The sequence below is a fragment of the Rhinopithecus bieti genome, unplaced genomic scaffold (genome assembly GCF_001698545.2).
Source record: "Rhinopithecus bieti isolate Rb0 unplaced genomic scaffold, ASM169854v2 scaffold_8013, whole genome shotgun sequence".
NCBI lineage: Eukaryota > Metazoa > Chordata > Mammalia > Primates > Cercopithecidae > Rhinopithecus > Rhinopithecus bieti.
In genome coordinates, this window is record NW_016805576.1 from 109,782 (window position 1) to 126,555 (window position 16,774).

The following is a 16,774-nucleotide window of genomic DNA, read 5'->3' on the forward strand; positions in this document are numbered from 1 at the left end:
TCACGAGGTCAGGAGATAAAGACCATCCTGGCTAACATGGTGAAACCCTATCTCTACTAAAAATATACAAAATTATCCAGGTGTGATGGTGGGCACCTGTAACCCCAGCTATTAGAGAGGCTGAGGCAGGAGAATTTCTTGAATCTGTGAGGCAGAAATTGCAGTGAGCTGAAATCACGTCACTCAACTCCAGCCTGGGTGACAAAGCAAGACTCTGTCTAAAAAATATTAAAGTAAAAAAAAATAAAATGATGATTGAAGCCAGTAGGAGCAATTAACAATAGTGGTGCTAAATCTCTCACATAAATGAAATTTAATAAGAAAATCTTCAAATTATTTTAACAGTGTAGTGCCATCTAAACCATCTAGTCTAGTGGAGTTATCTCTTCTATGTTCTTTGACAGAACGATGTTGATTTCCCTTTCTAAAACACAGTATTCAGAGGGATGTTTTGGCATAAACCATAGTTCCTACTGCAGTTTGAGAATGAGTCCATTGGAGCAGCAGAGGTGTCAGAGGAATGTGTTTATTCTCTGCTCCTCCTGTTTGCAGAGAGCAATTTTCTTAGAGTAACACCTGTGGCCTCTGACGTTATTTCTGACTCATTTCTTCCCAAGCAGGGGAGTGAGGTATCCAGTCGGGGATATAGTCACAGATCCATGTATTTTGACTGGATGGGGCTAAGCACTGCAGATTCTGTCTCCTTTATTACTTTCCTCTTTGACGCAATCAAGGCAGTGATCCTGGTAAGCCCCTACCTCCTCAGTCTTCCCTTGGACAGACTCTCCCAGGAGGTGGATGATAGTGTGATGGTAGCAAGTCAATTGGGTCATGATATCCAAGCCATATTCCCCAAAGAGGATATCCTTTCTGACTCCCTCAGACTCCAACCATTGTGATTTATGTCCAGTGATTCAGATGCCAGGTAATATGGTTTGGTTCTGTGTCCCTACTCAGATCTCATCTTGAATCGTACTCCCATAATTCCCACATGCTGTGGGAGGGACCTGGTGGGAGATAATTTGAATCATGGGGAGGTTCCCCTATACTGTTCTCGTGGCAGTGAATAAGTCTTACAAAATCTGATGGCTTTATCAGTGATTTTCACTTTTGCATCCCTTTCATTTTCTCTTGCCACAGTCATGTAAGAAGTGCCCTTTGCCTCCTGCCATGATTCTGAGGCCTCCCCAGCCATGTGGAAATGCAAGTCCAATTAAACCTCTTTTCTTCCCAGTCTTGGATATGTCGTTATCAGCAGCATGAAAATGGACTAATACAGTAAATTGGCACCAGTAGAATGGGATGCTGCTGAAAAGATACCTGAAAATACGGAAGCAACTTTGGAACTGGGTAACAAGCAGAGTTTGGAACAGTTTGGAGGGCTCAGAAGAAGACAGGAAAATGTGGGGAAGTTTGGAACTCCCTAGAGACTTGTTAAATGGCTTTGACCAAAATGCTGATAATGATATGAATGAAAAGGTCTAGGCTGAGGTGGTCTCAGATGGAGATGAGGAACTTGTCGGGAACTGGAGCAAAGGTGACTCTTGTTATGTTTTGGCAAAGAGACTGGTGGCATTTTGCTCCTGCCCTAGAGATTTGTGGAACTTTGAACTTGAGAGAGAAGATTTAGGGTACCCAGTGCAAGAAATTTCTAAGCAGCAAAGCATTCAAGAGGTGACTTGGATACTGTTGTAGGCTTTCAGTTTAAAAGGAAAACAGAACATAAAAATTCAGAAAATTTACAGCCTGACTATGCAATAGAAAAGAAAGACCCATTTTCTGGGGAGAAATTCAAGCTGGCTGCAGAAATTTGCATAAGTAGCAAGGAGCCTAATGTTAATCCCCAGAACTATGTGGAAAATGTCTCCAGGGCATGTCAGAGACCTTCATGGCAGCCCCTCCCATCACAGGCCTGGAGGCCCAGGAGGAAAAAGTGGTTTTGCGGGCTGGGCCCTGGGTCCCTGTGCTGTGTGCAGCCTAGGGACCTGGTGCCCTGTGTCCCAGCTGCTCCAGCTGTGGCTGAAAGGGGCCAATGCAGAGCTCGGGCTGTGGCTTCAGAGGGTGGAAGCCCCAAGTCTTGGCATCTTCCATGTGATGTTGAGCCTGCAACAGAAGTCAAGAATTGAGGTTTGGGAACCCCTGCCCAGATTTCAGAGGATGTATGGAAGTACCTGGATGCCCAGGCAAAAGTTTGCTGCAGGGGCAGGGCCCCCATGAAGAAGCTATGCTATAGCAGTGTGGAAGGGAAATGTGGGATCAGAGCCACCACACAGAGTTCCTACTGGGACACTGCCTAGTGGAGCTGTGAGAAGAAGGCTACTGTCCTCCAGACCCCAGAACGGTAGATCCACTGACAGCTTGGACTATGTTCCTCGAGGAGCCACAGACACTCAATGCCTGCCCATGAAAACAGCTGGGAGGGAGGCTGTACCCTGAAAAGCCACAGGGATGGAGCTGCCCAAGACCATGAGAACCCACCTCTTGCCTCAGTGTGACCTGGATATGAGACCTGGAGTCAAAGGAGATCATTTTGGAGCTTTAAAATTTGACTGCCCCACTAGATTTTGGACTTGCATGTGCCCTGTAACCCCTTTGTTTTGGCCAATTTCTCCAATTTGGGATGGCTGTATTTACCCAATACCTATACCACCATTGTATCTAGGAATTAACTAGCTTGCTTTTGATTTTACAAGCTCATAGGCAGAAGTGACTTGCCTTGTCTCAAATGAGAGTTTGGACTGTGGACTTTTTGGTTAATGCTGAAATTAGTTAAGACTTTGGGGGACTGTTGGGAAGGCATGATTGGTTTTGAAATGTGAGGACATGAGATTTGGAGGGGCCAAGGGTGGAATGATATGGTTTGGCTCTGTGTCCCCACTCAAATCTCATCTTGAATTGTATTCCTATAATTCCCACGTGTTGTGGGAGGGACCTGGTGGGAGATAATTTGAATCATGGAGGCAGTTTCCCCCATACTGTTCTCATGATAGTGAATAAGTCTCATGAGATTTGATGGTTTTATCAGGGGTTTCTGCTTTTGCATCCCTTTCATTTTCTCTTGCGGCTGTCATGTCAGAAGTGCCTTTCACCTCCTGCCATGGTACTGAGGCCTCCCCAGCCATGTGGAACTCTTAAGTCCAATTAAACCTGTTTTTCTTCCAAGTCTCGGGTATGTCGTTATCAGCAGCGTGAAAACGGACCGGGGTATGAGCTTTCCATGAACTAGACAGAGTCTACAATATCCATGTTTTAAGCTTGGATCTTTAAACAAAGCATTACGAGGAAAACATCTCAAAGGAAACATGGCAAAACAATTAAAAGTGGTTATTACAGGTTGAAAAGATTATGGATGATTTTTATTTTCTTCTGTGCTCATTTATATGTTCTAAAGTTTCTACAATGAAGTGCATTTTGTTGTAGTATGGAAGAAAATTTTTGTTTCTCGACTCCTTTGCCAAAAAAAAAAAAAAAAAAAAAAAAAAAAAAAAAAAAAAAAAAAAAAAAAAAAAAAAAAAAAAGAAGAAAATAAGGAAGAAAAGAAAATTCTAAAAACGATAGATTTGCAACAACAAAACAAAGTTAACTACTCTGTGACTGAATTGCTGGAATATGGGGAGCAGAGGTAGCAGGGAGGGGGAGAGAGGCAGGTGTCAGGGAATAAATGTCGTGGCTGCCAATTTGATTCAGGCCACTGTGATATCCTGGCCTAACAGTGCCCTGACGCAGACACCTGGTATGCCTCACCTTGGTCTTTGCCAAGAGAGGGCACTTCCCTTTTTGTTTCTTGGTATAGCTTTTAATGGTGGATTCTTCTGAAATGGCCTTCTTGTACTTTACTTGTCAGGGGGTTCTTACTGGAGCCTTACTTGTGACCAAATGATCTTGTTTTTCAGACCACAGCTGAGAAATCTCCTGGAGCCTATTTCCTTCCCGAGTTTGCACTCTCTCCTCAGGGAAGTTTTCTGGAAGACACAACAGGGGAGCAGTTCCTCACTTACCGCTATGACGACCAGGTAAGAACACTGGGCAAGGAACTACCTTGGGCTTTGCTGTTTGCCAGTGGTCAGGAAAGAGTGTCTCTAAAAGACCTTCAAAGTAATTGTATTTTCCTCTTGGCAATACTAGTACAACAGACCCTTGACACCCTTGAAGGATCCCAGAACATCTGAATTGCCTATGTTTGTATATAATTTCCTATAGAATGTGCAGTTCTTTCTCTACATTTGCATAAGAGTCACTTTTTCTTATTTTCATCAGAAATATATGGTGAATTTGTTCATCTTAGCTATCACCACATTGATGATTCAGTTCTGAAATTATCCAAAAGTTCTGTTTTCTGCTAATGTGTTACTTCTTTGTCCTCAGCTTTTACTTCATTTCTTTTACCAGCACCAATATTGCATGCTTTTTTCCTCAAGGTTACTTTTCAGAAAGGAACACAGTGTATATGTCTGTGTGTGTGTGTGTGTGTGTGTGTGTATGTCTTTAAATCATTTTAGGAAAGCTAACTAGAGAAGGCCTTGCTTGGCTGACATGTGCAAGCCGAACACTGGAAGTTGTAATTTCCTTCTCTCCTCAATTCACCTTGATGCCATAATAGCATTTAAGATTATCCATCTTTGAAATCACTCACAACTTGGTGAAACAGAGAGTTTCAACTTTACCTAATGCAAACCTGGTAAAGCCTGAATTTATGGGGCAGTTGAGCAAACCAGGGTGGACTTTAAGATGATGTGGGGCCTGGGTGGATCTGGCAGACCTCGGCACCTATAGGGCCCAAGTGAAGGTGAGGAGCTGGGGCAAGATCACCTTCTCATGGTACATGATAGAGTGGAGGGAGATGGCCCAGTGACTGAGGCCAGCTGTGCTATCCTCAACTGTGTAGCTAAAGGCCAGTGCTACCTGGTTTGATTTAGGTAAAACCTAGTCAGGGTACAAAAGACAGTACTCAAAAGGAACAGCTCTGAGAAATTCAGTCTGCCAACATGGGTAGATCCAAGATGTGACCAGAGGGAGTGGGACCCAGATCTGGGGCTGACTGGAGCTAGGCAGAGTGCTGGGAGTGGGCTGGGAGAAGGATTATAGTCTTGTAGAGCATCAGTGGCTGATGCAGGATGGAGATTAGAGCATAGAGGGCAGGTAGAGGAGTCTGTTGCTCAGTCCTCTATCTCCCAGCTCAGGGGGAGACACTGCACACTCTCCATCCTTGAGGCTGCTGCTCAGTGACCTACCCTTGATGGGCTTAATTCCAGAGCTGGGACTGGGGTGAAGGACAGGGCTGTGACATGCCAGACCCTTGTGGGCAGGAGCCACACTGTTCATTGGGCAGGAGTAGGATGAGACCAATTTCTTACTGAAAATATCAACATTCAATCATTTTTTCAAGTTCCCTTAAAAGTGAGTGAGTGCATTACTAGTCGTTGTGGGGAGCAGGGGTGGGCTGGGGAATAATTCTATATTTGCATTGCGGAGCTCAAACATTTGGGCCTGGTTGCTAATAAGGGCTAAATCATCATTAAGTCACTTTCTGCCTTCCCCTTTCCCCTGATGGATTTTGAAGGGGTCTATAATTTATAGCCCCTTCTAATCCAGAATCAGTAATCCAACAGGTTTTCATATGAGAACTTCACAGGAACTAATTGAGAGGGCCATAAAGGATAAAAGCCAGTGTCTGGAAAATACCAAGCTATGCATTTTATAATTAAAGAGTGGTTAATGCCTTCTCCAGGTTCCACAGATACTTTATATTTAATATAATAATAATAATAATATAAAAGCTGGGAAAAGGGGAAAACAAGCCCCTTTAGTCTTTTCAAAAGTCTAAAGCAGATCTGAAAAGTGTGTGGCATGCTGTGGAAATTTCATCCTAGGACATGGTGTTCCAGAAAGCCCTAGTGACTAGCATATGAAAACACTCTGTGTTGCCCCCACTGTGTATTTCTTTTAAGAGAAAGGAATAATTTGAGACTATAACAAGCCAATAATAGCACCCACTTTCCTCTACTAAAGGCACAGAAAATAGGCGCTTGGACTAAACTAGTTGTATCTATTGAATGAATCTCAGGAATTTAATTAGCTAGAGACTGTTTATCCACCTCCCAAATCCTGATTCTCTTTCTTCTTTTTTTTCCCTTTTCTTTCTTTTCTTTTCTTTTGTTTTCTTTTTTCTTTCTTTCTTTCTTTCTTTCTTTGGGTCTTGTTCTGTCACCCAGGCTGGAGTGCAGGGCATGATCACAGCTCACTGCAGCCTCAACCTTCCCCCCACAGTTATGTGATCCTCCTGCCTCAGCCCCACCCCCCACCCCAATAGCTGGGACTGTAGGCATTAGGCATGTACCACAACCCCTGGATAATTTTTTTTTGTCTACACTTTGTAGAAATGAGGTTTTGCCATGTTGACCAAGTTGGCCTCAAACTCCTGGGCTCAAGCAATCTGTTCTCCTTGGCCTCCCAAAGTGTTGGGATTACAGGTGTGAGCCACTGTGCCTGGCCAATTCTCTTTTTTCTTAATGCTGAACATGCTTCTCAGGCACTGGGGAAAGGACAAAACCAATCAAATACTATCAAACTTTTAAAAAAATCCCCTGATCCTGCAGCATATGATGAAACATTAAGATCAATTAAGAACAAAGTCTCTGGAGTCAGACTGCTTTGGGTTTGAATTTGACTTTTCAGTTCTGCCATTTGATTTGCTGTTTTACTTTGGACAAGTTACTTTACTTCCCTGTCCCTTAATTTTCTCATCTGTGAAATGGAGATTTGGATGATATCTACCTTATGTAGGTGTTGCAAGGACTTGAAGCAGATAATTCATATGTCTCCCTGCACAGGGCCTGGTACATACATGTAAGCATTTGATTTAGCTATTGTTATTACTAAGAATGTTATTTGCAAACATTCAATTCAAAGAATCTCAGATATGCTTATGCTAAAGGAGAGGAAGAAGTTTATTCTTCCTTTACATTAGGAGATCCCATGCAATATTTTCAATTAATTTTTTATTGAGGTATAACATATGTAAGTAAAACACACACATATCTGAAGTATAGAGCTTGATGAATTTTAAGTATTTTACGTCTGTGTAGTTGCTACTTAGATCAAGAAAATGAACATTTCCAGCACCCTATGAGGCTCCTTGAACCTCTTTCCAATCAATATCCCACATTCAAGAAGTAACCACCATTCAGACTTTTATCAGTAGCTTAGATTCATTTTGCCTGCTTTTAATTTTATTTTTGATTTTATATAAATGGAATCATACAGCACATACTCGTTTGTGTCTGGCTTCTTTCACACATCATTATGTCTGGGAGATTCAACCCAGTTGCTGGATCCAACATAATATAGGGTTTAATGTCTAGCAGCCAGTTGTACTCTTTGGAACAAATTGTCTCATGTTGGAACAAATTGCAGCATACTGGGTGGCATGCAGCATTGCTCTTGCACAGAAATTCCCAGGTTGTCCCTAAAAGGTTTTCAGAGCAGTCTCTCCAAAGATTTCATACCTGGGGAAGTGGTGGGGACAGTTTTCCAGTGTAGCCTTTGTTATATGCCAGCAGCCACCGGCATTCCACAGCCAGAAATATGTACAGGGTCTGTGTGAGTGGCTGCCAGGGCAGAACCTGTGTCAGGTGGCATGGGTACCTACTTGTGGAATCTCCATATATATGCTAAGGGTGCCATCCTGCTGTCACAGTGGCCTGAAGCCAGAGTGAGAAAGTGCTTATGCAATTGAGGCTGCAGCCTAGTTTCTAATGCTATTGGATCAGATGTGGGTTCACTAGGATCTTCCTACCTATAAAGTACTCTTTATAGGTACACAAATGGATGGTGTGTAGATATTTGCTGTTTTGGACGAACCTCACAGGACTTTTTAAATTATTTTATCTTGGGCACATTTCATGAAGACCTTCAGGTCATTCTTCAAATGTCTCCTGGGTTGGATGCTTGGAAAACTAATAACCTTGAGGCCAGTAACACACAGCTGTGATGAAGGCTACATTTAATGGGAGGCATAAAAGCCACACTATGGATCATACGGAGGGCCACGGCAGCTTCTAGTGAAGAAAGCCGTCTGAAGCCAACTGAGTAACAATGTGGTTTAGTGCAAACAGGACTAGTCAGGCAGCCTGGTCTTGCTTCTACCACCAATCAGCTTATAATTTAGCAGAACTATTTAATGTTTTGGACTTTGGATTCTTTATTTCTTTTAAAAAACTAAGTGACTGGATTTCATGATCTGAACTCTTTCCACTCTAAAATAGTCTATTTTTGAAACTACAAATAGAATATTCCATGTTGCAGAGTGTTAATTGGATCATTCTGATTATTGAGGCAGTCTTGCCAGCAATTCGGTAAACCATTACTTAGAGAATTATACAGTTTTACAGCTGGTGGAGACTTTGGCCCAAATGCCTCATTCTACAAGTCAAGAAAACAGAGACCCCGAATGTGCAAATGACTTAGTCAAGGACACCTGTGATTATCTGAAAAACTAAGACCATTACACTCCACACCCGAGACTCTCCTGCTCTGAGATATATCGAGGAGCTTCTCTCAGAAGAACCACCTAGAAAAGTATCTCCTATTCTAAAAATCCTGATTCCACTGTTTACAGTTAGTAGAGCTTTGGGGGTCTTAGTAGACCCCAGAGAGTGACTTAAGATTAACGGATGCCTTATCAGCTCATTCTCATCTCTTTCAGGAATTTGGAATTAGCTATGCTGAGAGCATTCGTAAGCATATTTATTCCTTTCCAGTTTTTTAATAGAAACCACAATTTTTTTGAAGCTTGAGTGAAACATTAACTGAAATTATAATGGCACTGACTTTCTATTGGACGGGCACATTCTTAGAATGAAGGTGTTCTAGCACTTGGTTCCGTCAGGTATATGAAGTAGCTAGAATGTATTAGTTTGGGACGACTGGCTAAGAAGGCTGTGGTTTCAGAGTTACCAGCCAGCCTGTCTCTGGGGTAGATTCTTTGGTCATTCCTCATAGTGGTTTTTGAGTTTTGTCCCACAGAGGACCTGTTCATAGGCAAACAGCTGGATATTGGTCAGCTGCACGTGGTTCTTTTCATCGTTGAGTAAGGCAGTTTTTGGAGATCTGCTCTGTCTTTCTCTGCCTAGGCCTAGGTCACCTTCTGGGAAAGGGGGATGGTGTGGTTGTTTTCCATCCTTACCTTGCTTCAACTCACTGAAGATTTAAACTTGGAGCTTTATTATGGACACTGATTTAAAAGCCTGTGGCAAGCACAGTGTTTCTCAGTTAAAGGGCATTTATTTTTTAAGGAGTTAGGAAAAGTTGTCTTTTGCATAAATATTCTTTTATTTCTCTTTATTTTTATTTTATTTTATTTTCCTAAAATTAACCAGGGATAATCCCACTAATGCAAGTTTGAAGCCATTTAGAGGAGAACCGCCCTGATCTCATGTTGGAGAGGTCCTTTTATACCTATTTATACCAGGCCATCCCTTCTCCCCTGTAAACTTCCTGCTCCTCTGCCCTTGACTAATTTAGCATTTGCTGTGTCTCTTCCTGACCACATTTAAGAGGATTTGAGATTTTTTTCTAGACTTAAAAATGCTTTTGCTTGTACTCTAATCTACCATGCTTTCAGTGACCACTTGGTTTTCAAATTCTTACTATCTCTTGATGCTTTCTGCTACTCATTCTGCTACTCATTTTTAACCTTTAAAATCTAACTTCTTCTATGTCCTCCAACCTCCCTCCTACCACCACCTTCAACCGGCATCCTTTTTAAGAATTTCGGTTACTTTCTTAAAGTCACACCTATGTTCTGGTATGAATCAGCCTATATTTGTAAAAGTCTGTGTTGGTACAATTCCATGTTTGTAAAGTCCTAAGGCCTTAATGACATCATAGGTGAAGTCATAGTTGACTCTTCTCTTTCCTTCCTGGGATGTCATTGGCTACCTATTTGTATGATTCCTTGTTTCAAAATGCCTCTCTAAATTGTATTTTCTTTACTGTTTCCCTCCCCAGGGAGGCAGAGGGCTGGATGTGCGGCCTTAATAGCATCTGGAATTATATTAATAGCATGTCAGAGTTGAAAGACAGTATAGGATTCTGGCTTTTCAGGTGAGGAATCTGAGCCCTGGAGAGGAACAGTGTCTTGTCCAAGATCACACAGCCAGGCAGTAGCAAAGCCAAGTGCCCGTTCTTTGCCCTTAAGCTCAGTTAAGACATTTTTACATCTAATCTGTGGGCAGGAAAAGTATGAGAGAAATGTTTGAATGAATTTTTAATACTAGTAATAACAATAATATATTAATAATGAAGTCTTTGTGTAGTCTTATTTCTAAACTTCTTTTAAATGCCTTTTTTCTTATACTATTATGATAAACATAATTTTCCTTTTCCTCGTTTAACCATTGATTTATGCATTCTTTCTAAAGAGAAGAAATGTTTTTGCTGTGAGTACATCTTTCTCAAAGTAACTTCTTCCGAACTTTTCATGAATATCTTGGCCAGGAGTTTCAATGTGGTTAAACTGTTGGCAGCCTTCAGAAATATCACTTGGCGTTTCCAAGTTATTTATGTAATCGTTTTTAGTTGGAAAGTATACACCAACTTCTGAAACTTCTGGTAAAAGAAAATGGACATAGCCCATGGGTCTACTGGGTATTTTCATCTTCTTCACTGATCAAAATGAGCAACTTATATGTTCTCCACATAGGAGAGTTTCTGTGTTGTTTCTGGCCTGTGTGTATAATATTTTTAAGCAGCAAGCCATTTGAGTTTGAATAGTTCATTCCTTTGTTAGTGAGTAATCTCGGTCAAATGTAGTTATGCTGCTTAAATATTCCAAGATTTAGCGATCTAACAAGAAAGCAAGCTCATGGTCTGTTAAGAGAAGACAAGAACAAATTAATTGGAATAACTTGTACTCTGTTCCCAGTTCACGTGTGTAGCAAATGCGTGAATACTGCACATGTAACTGTGCATGCTGTTCTGATTGTGGCACACAGGAACTCTGAATTTCATTATCATTGAGCTTTTCACAAATCATAAAAGCATAAAAGAACTGTGTGAGTAGAGATTTAATATCCAGCTTTTGAAGGATGCAGACATTTTCCTTTTTCAGTGTCATCTTCCTAGACTCGTATTTGGGGTACTGTGTGATTTTTATCACGTTCACCCTATGGGTTAAGTGGTGGGTATAGGGTGGGGATGTTCAAGACAGACCCAAATGGATCTTTCCTTAAAAGTCCCTCACTACACTTAAGAACGCTGAGAGACAGGTTCTGTTCTAATAGGGCCCTTACTGCCTGCCCTCGGATCATCCTTTCTCTTTGAAATCAGATCAGTCCCTACTCACAGATCCTCAAAGTCTTCAAGTGCTTTCAGACGAGGTTGTTTTGAGCAACTCAGTTCTGTCACTCACAATCCCTGGATGAAAGAAAGCAAGCAGGCTTTCCTCTCCTCCATCTTCTCTTTTCAGCAGCCCTTTATGCCTTGCTTTTCTATTCTTCCTCCTGTTTTATCCTTTGTTTATTGATTCTCCCTTCCCAGTGCTTTCCATCGTCCCCTCATGGTCAACAGGACCCTATGTCCTGACTTCCAGCTTTCTGCTGCAACTGAAAACTGGCTTTGGCCAGGCTCACTGTCTCCCTTGCAGGCCTCACCAGTGGAGGCTGCTCATACCTCACACCCCAAGCAGTACACGGCTAAGGTGGAGGAGGGGTTGACCTTCTTTGAGTCCCTACTGCTGCTTCCTAGCTAGTCTTCTTCTCTCATCTCAATGCTCCTCCTTTTTGGAAGCTCATGTCACCTGTCTAAACCACTGATCAGAGCATTCACCAAAGCCCTTATGACCTAATCATGACTTCCTTGCTTCCAAGGTCCTGCCATGATCCTGGGAGTGTTCAAGAATTAACACTTGGAGCAATTTCTGTTGAGCCTCCTGTCCCTGGGGTTGGCAGTGATAGCTCAGGGCAGTGACTGATGGCCCTTAAAATTGCCTGTTCCAAGAAACCATTTCAATTACATTTGTCATTCTGCAAGCTTCAATCTAACCGTGTCATTTATGGATCTCTCTGGCTTCAGTGACCTTCATAGACCTTCCATTTCAGTCACCCATTCCAACTGTCCATACTGGACCTTATCATTCTTCACACTACTCTGCCTTAGAAATATTAAATCCTGTAGTCTCTCTGTAATCTCAGACCCCTCTCCTACACATCCTCCTATGCATGCTCCTACTACATGCATTCCTTTTGATCTCTAAGACACATCTAATTCTCTTACCTCTCTACTTCTCCCTGGTGATCAGCCACCTTTCAGCATCTCTAGGTTTCCTACCCACGTGGCCTCTCCTAGTATCATCCCTCACCTTCTATGCATGATTTTCCTGGCCCACTCGCCTAGTGGAACTTTCTATCGGGTTCTCTACAACTTGGTGTCTTTCCCTGTCTTATACTCAGAGCTCTGCTAAAGAAGATCAATCAGCCGTGAAATACAGCCTCATGTAGTGGGGGAACCCTCAATGTCACCTTTGATCATCTCTAATTCTTTATTTTGACCGCATTCATCAACCCCCTTCTACTAAACATCTCTGCTACTGAATGTGTGTTTTTCTTAAATGAGTGCCAGATTTCTGTTCTGTTGTAGTCTGTCCTCCTCAGGCATAGTGAAGGGAGTAGATTTTCTTAGTGTTTGTGATCTTGAGAAAATGCAGGAAACTGGACTTGCAGGTTTGCTATAAGAATGGGGAGTAATGGCAGGTGGAGGAGTGGATGGGAACATCTTTTTTTTCCCTCTTATTACAGCATAAAACAAAGACAGCTACAAAACAAAGGTGAGTTAGTTTGCTGGCCAGCAAAGAAGGGCCATGCCAGACAGAAAAAGATTTCGCTGATTCTCTCCAAGCTGAATTTTGAAGGACCAGATGTAGAAGCAGTAATGGAATTTATTCCCTATCACAAGGGATTTGAGGCATTATGTTTTGATTGGCTTATTTGGAAATGTTTCCTTTTGTTTGGCCAATTCTGGCCTACATCAAAAAAGTGTAGGCACAGTTTGCAAAGAGGTTCCTGGTGGGTAAAGGCTCCATGGGGCTTGAGTCTCTCAGTGGACACCTTTGTCTGCTCATGCTTGGAGTTTTAACACTGGAGTGTGTTTCTTGGTTCTGGACTTTGGGGAGCTGAGACATGTTGAGGGCTCTTCCAGATGATTGGGAAAATGGCACTGACATATGGATACCTGAGGCCAGGCAGATAAATATCTTGAAAGTATCTGTTGTGTTATTCTCTGTGTTTAGTTACCTTTGGTAATACTCTTAATCTGCTTCTTATGTAAACCTTTTTAGGATGGCCAACTGTCCTGGCTTTCCTGGCCCTGAGACAGTACCAATTTCCACCCCACCTTCCAGCTTGGACTTTAATGTCCACTCTTAGGCTGGAGTTCTCCAATGAAACTGGTAACCCGAGGTCAGGATCCTGCTAGCTGTTGTGCTTGGTGGGACATCCCAAGGGCAAGTGGGGGCACAGGTGTGTAACTGTTAGGGATGTCCATTGGAACACTCTGTCTGCATTGCTGTCCAGCACATTTCTAGGCCAGGTGTTACTGATGAAGCTTGTATGTTTCCTTTCCCTTCATGTTGCTCTTCAACTGCAACCTTTGCATAAATTGTCCTGTTTGTTTGGAACATCCCCTCTGCTTTGTATACACTGTTCCTCCCTCTGCCATCCCTGTCTAACTCTTGCATATCCTTCAGCTCAGTTGTTACTTCCTCAAAGAAGTAAGGCCATCTTCACTTCCACTCCCAGGTGAGATTAGGTCCACCTACTTGCTTCCTAGGTCTCCCGCTTTCCTTCCTTCCTTCCTTCCTTCCTTCCTTCCTTCCTTCCTTCCTTCCTTCCTTTTCCTTCCTTCCTTCCTTCCTTCCTTCCTTCCTTTTCCTTCCTTCCTTCCTTCCTTCCTTCCTTCCTTTTCCTTCCTTCCTTCCTTCCCTTCCTTCCTTCTTCCCCGCCTCTCCCTCCTTCTCTCCCTCCTCTCCCTGCTGCTTTGCTCCTTTCCTCCCATCTTTCTCTTTCTCTCATCTCCCCCCCTCTCGTCTTCCCCTCCATCTCCGTCCCTCGCCTCACTCCCTCCGCTCCCTTGCCTTCCTTCCTTTTCCTTCCTTCCTTCCTTCCTCATTCTGGAATTTTTTTTTCTTATAGCATTTTGACCTCCTGACCCACTGTAACCTTCATGGGTTGCAGTGGGAGGGAGTGAGGAGGGAGGAGAAGGTGGGTGTGGTGAAACAGTGCACTCAGTTTGGATTTCTCATGCTAGTCTGGGTGATTTACTTATCCAAACAACAAACCCTGTGGGGATGCTGCATCATGAACTGTTTCAAGAAAACACAATGCAGGATGTGAGGTTTGGAGCAATTTCTGCTAAGCCTCATGTCCCTGGGGTCAGCAGTGATAGCTCAGGACAGTGACTGATGGCCCTTAATATTACCTCTTCCAGGAAACCATTTCAGTTACGTTCATCATTGTGCACATGCATACATGCATGATTATTTTGGACAGGTTTCTATTTCTAAAAGTTAATAATACATGGCTACATACATGAATACATTTGGATTATGTGGAAATTAACATATATAACTTACACCTCCCTTCCCAGAGCTGGATTTAACTAATTGAGTACTTTTTCCAAGTCTTCTCTCATCCCCTTTGAGATTCTCATATTAATTCCTTCTCCTCTGTACCCAGCACTGAACATTTCCTCCTGTTTTTTGCACCAGGCTTTGAGCCCCTAGGGGCAGGGACTATGTTTTCTCATCACTATAGCTCCAGATTGTACTCCGCAGCCTGGCACATAGTAAATGCACAACGAGCATATGTTTGTTGAAGATTATATCCCTTGTCAAAAACCTTAAATAGGTCCTTGTTTCCTCCTCTGAAATAGGCCAACTGCTGACCGGTATTAAAGCCCCTGCACAGCTTGGCCCTGGGTTACTCCTCTTTCCTTATCCCCCATTTCTCTTTGTGTGCCCTGTGCTCTGGCCAGACTGGACTCCATGCCTTCCCCCTTCTGATCTTTGCCTGTGCCAAGGGCGTGCAGAGCTCTTTGTTGAACGTCTGTGTTTTCTGCAATGTCCAACTTAGTGCCATCTCTTCCAGGTAGTTTTCAGTGAAGTCCTTATTAGCCTAACAGAGTTTCTTCCTGCTCTTTGAAATAGTCATTCATCTTTGCTTATGGCCCTAAGGATTCATCTGGGTTTGTAATTATTGACATGGATGTCTTATCGTGCTGGAGTCAGAACAATTCTAGAGCAAATCTGCATAACTTTGCTGTAATTCCCATGGACATAGAATAGCTAGAAGATCTACTTCCAGGAGTGACAAGACTTGAAGAAATTCTAATTATGTTTTTATTTCTGAGTTTGCTTTAAGAAATAAATTCTTAGGCTGGGCGCGGTGGCTAATGCCTGTAACCTCAGCACTTTGGGAGGCCAACGTGAGAAAAATCACCTGAGGTCAGGAGTTTGAGACCAGCCTGGCCAACATAGTGAAACCCTGTCTCTACCAAAAAAAAAAAAAAAGCTAGGCATGGTGGCAGGCGCCTCTAATCGCAGCTACTTAGTAGGTTAAGGTAGGAGAATTGCTTGAACCTGGGAGGCAGAGGTTTTCAGTGAGCCGAGAGTGTGCCAGCCTGGGCAACAAGAGTGAAACTCTGTCTCAAAAAAAAAAAAAAAAGCAAGAAAGAAAATAAATTCTTAAAAAATGTTATTCTTTGTGATAATAAAGAGCCTATCTTTATTTCTTCTGTGTGTGTGTGTGTGTTTGTAATTATTTCTATTTTTCACTCTCTTCTTACAACTATGAGGAAGTAATAGTCTCTCTTCCAAATACTGTTAGTCCAAAGGCTTGTTTGGAGAATCAGACTGTTCTTTGTTTTGGACCCTGGCTGCTTGCTTCCAATTCTCAACTCTTTCCACGTGGCAGGTCACCAACAAGGAATAGCGTTCCTAGTCCATTTGGATGAATCCTTCTCTTAATCCCTTCCCTCTGGGATTTAATGCTAACAGGTTTTTAAATTTTACATTTCAAAATGATTGGGTAAATTTTCCTTTATAATTGGGAAAAGGCAAGATTTTTAACTAAGAATTTTGCTTTTGCATTAGGTTTACACTGCATTAAGATATATATGTATGAAATAGAGCTATGATATACTGTAAATATACATTAAATAAAGCTATGCTCTATTTAAAAACCTCATTCTGAACACATGGTTCTCATGAAAAAGTATAATACCTTGAATGGAGACTGACACCTGAGCTGATAGTAGCAGTAGTTTGAAGGAGTAGTCATTCATTCCATCAATCCCTCAACAAATGTTGATTGAATCTCTGTAATGTGGCATCATTCTGGGTGTGTGATATTGTGATGTGAAATAGAATTGTATCCAAAGTAATTCCTGCAATTTCAATTTTGAAACTAGAGAAGAGGAGCTTTTGCTTTTTGAAGACCAAGATTACAGTTGCCCTTTATTAAGCAACCTGCATGTATAAGAACTGTATGAGATGTGCCATGTGCCTTAGAATTACAGTTTACTCTTCTGCTCCTCTGTGTTTGCTTCAGCAGCACGTATATTAAAATTAACAATACGGAGAAGATTAGCATGGCCTCTGTACAAGGATGTTGCTTCTCTGTATATACTTATACATTTGGCTTTGGGATCATGCAAATATTTTATATATTTGTAAAATAAAATTAGATTTTTTTTTTTTTTTTTTTTTTTTTTTTTTTTTTTT

The 16,774-nt window shown here is 42.0% G+C and overlaps 1 protein-coding gene across 1 annotated transcript in view; it reads left to right on the top strand.

Annotated features, from left to right (window-relative positions):
* The window catches only part of LOC108530148 (ADAMTS-like protein 3), a gene marked incomplete at its 3' end in the record, with an annotated part of 123,446 nt that overhangs the window by 46,167 nt on the left and 60,505 nt on the right, over positions 1–16,774 (top strand). Inside the window, exon 3 of the mRNA XM_017872854.1 lies at positions 3,894–4,013. Coding sequence (XP_017728343.1) covers positions 3,894–4,013 — 120 coding nt within the window. The remainder of the gene's footprint in view (positions 1–3,893; positions 4,014–16,774) is intronic.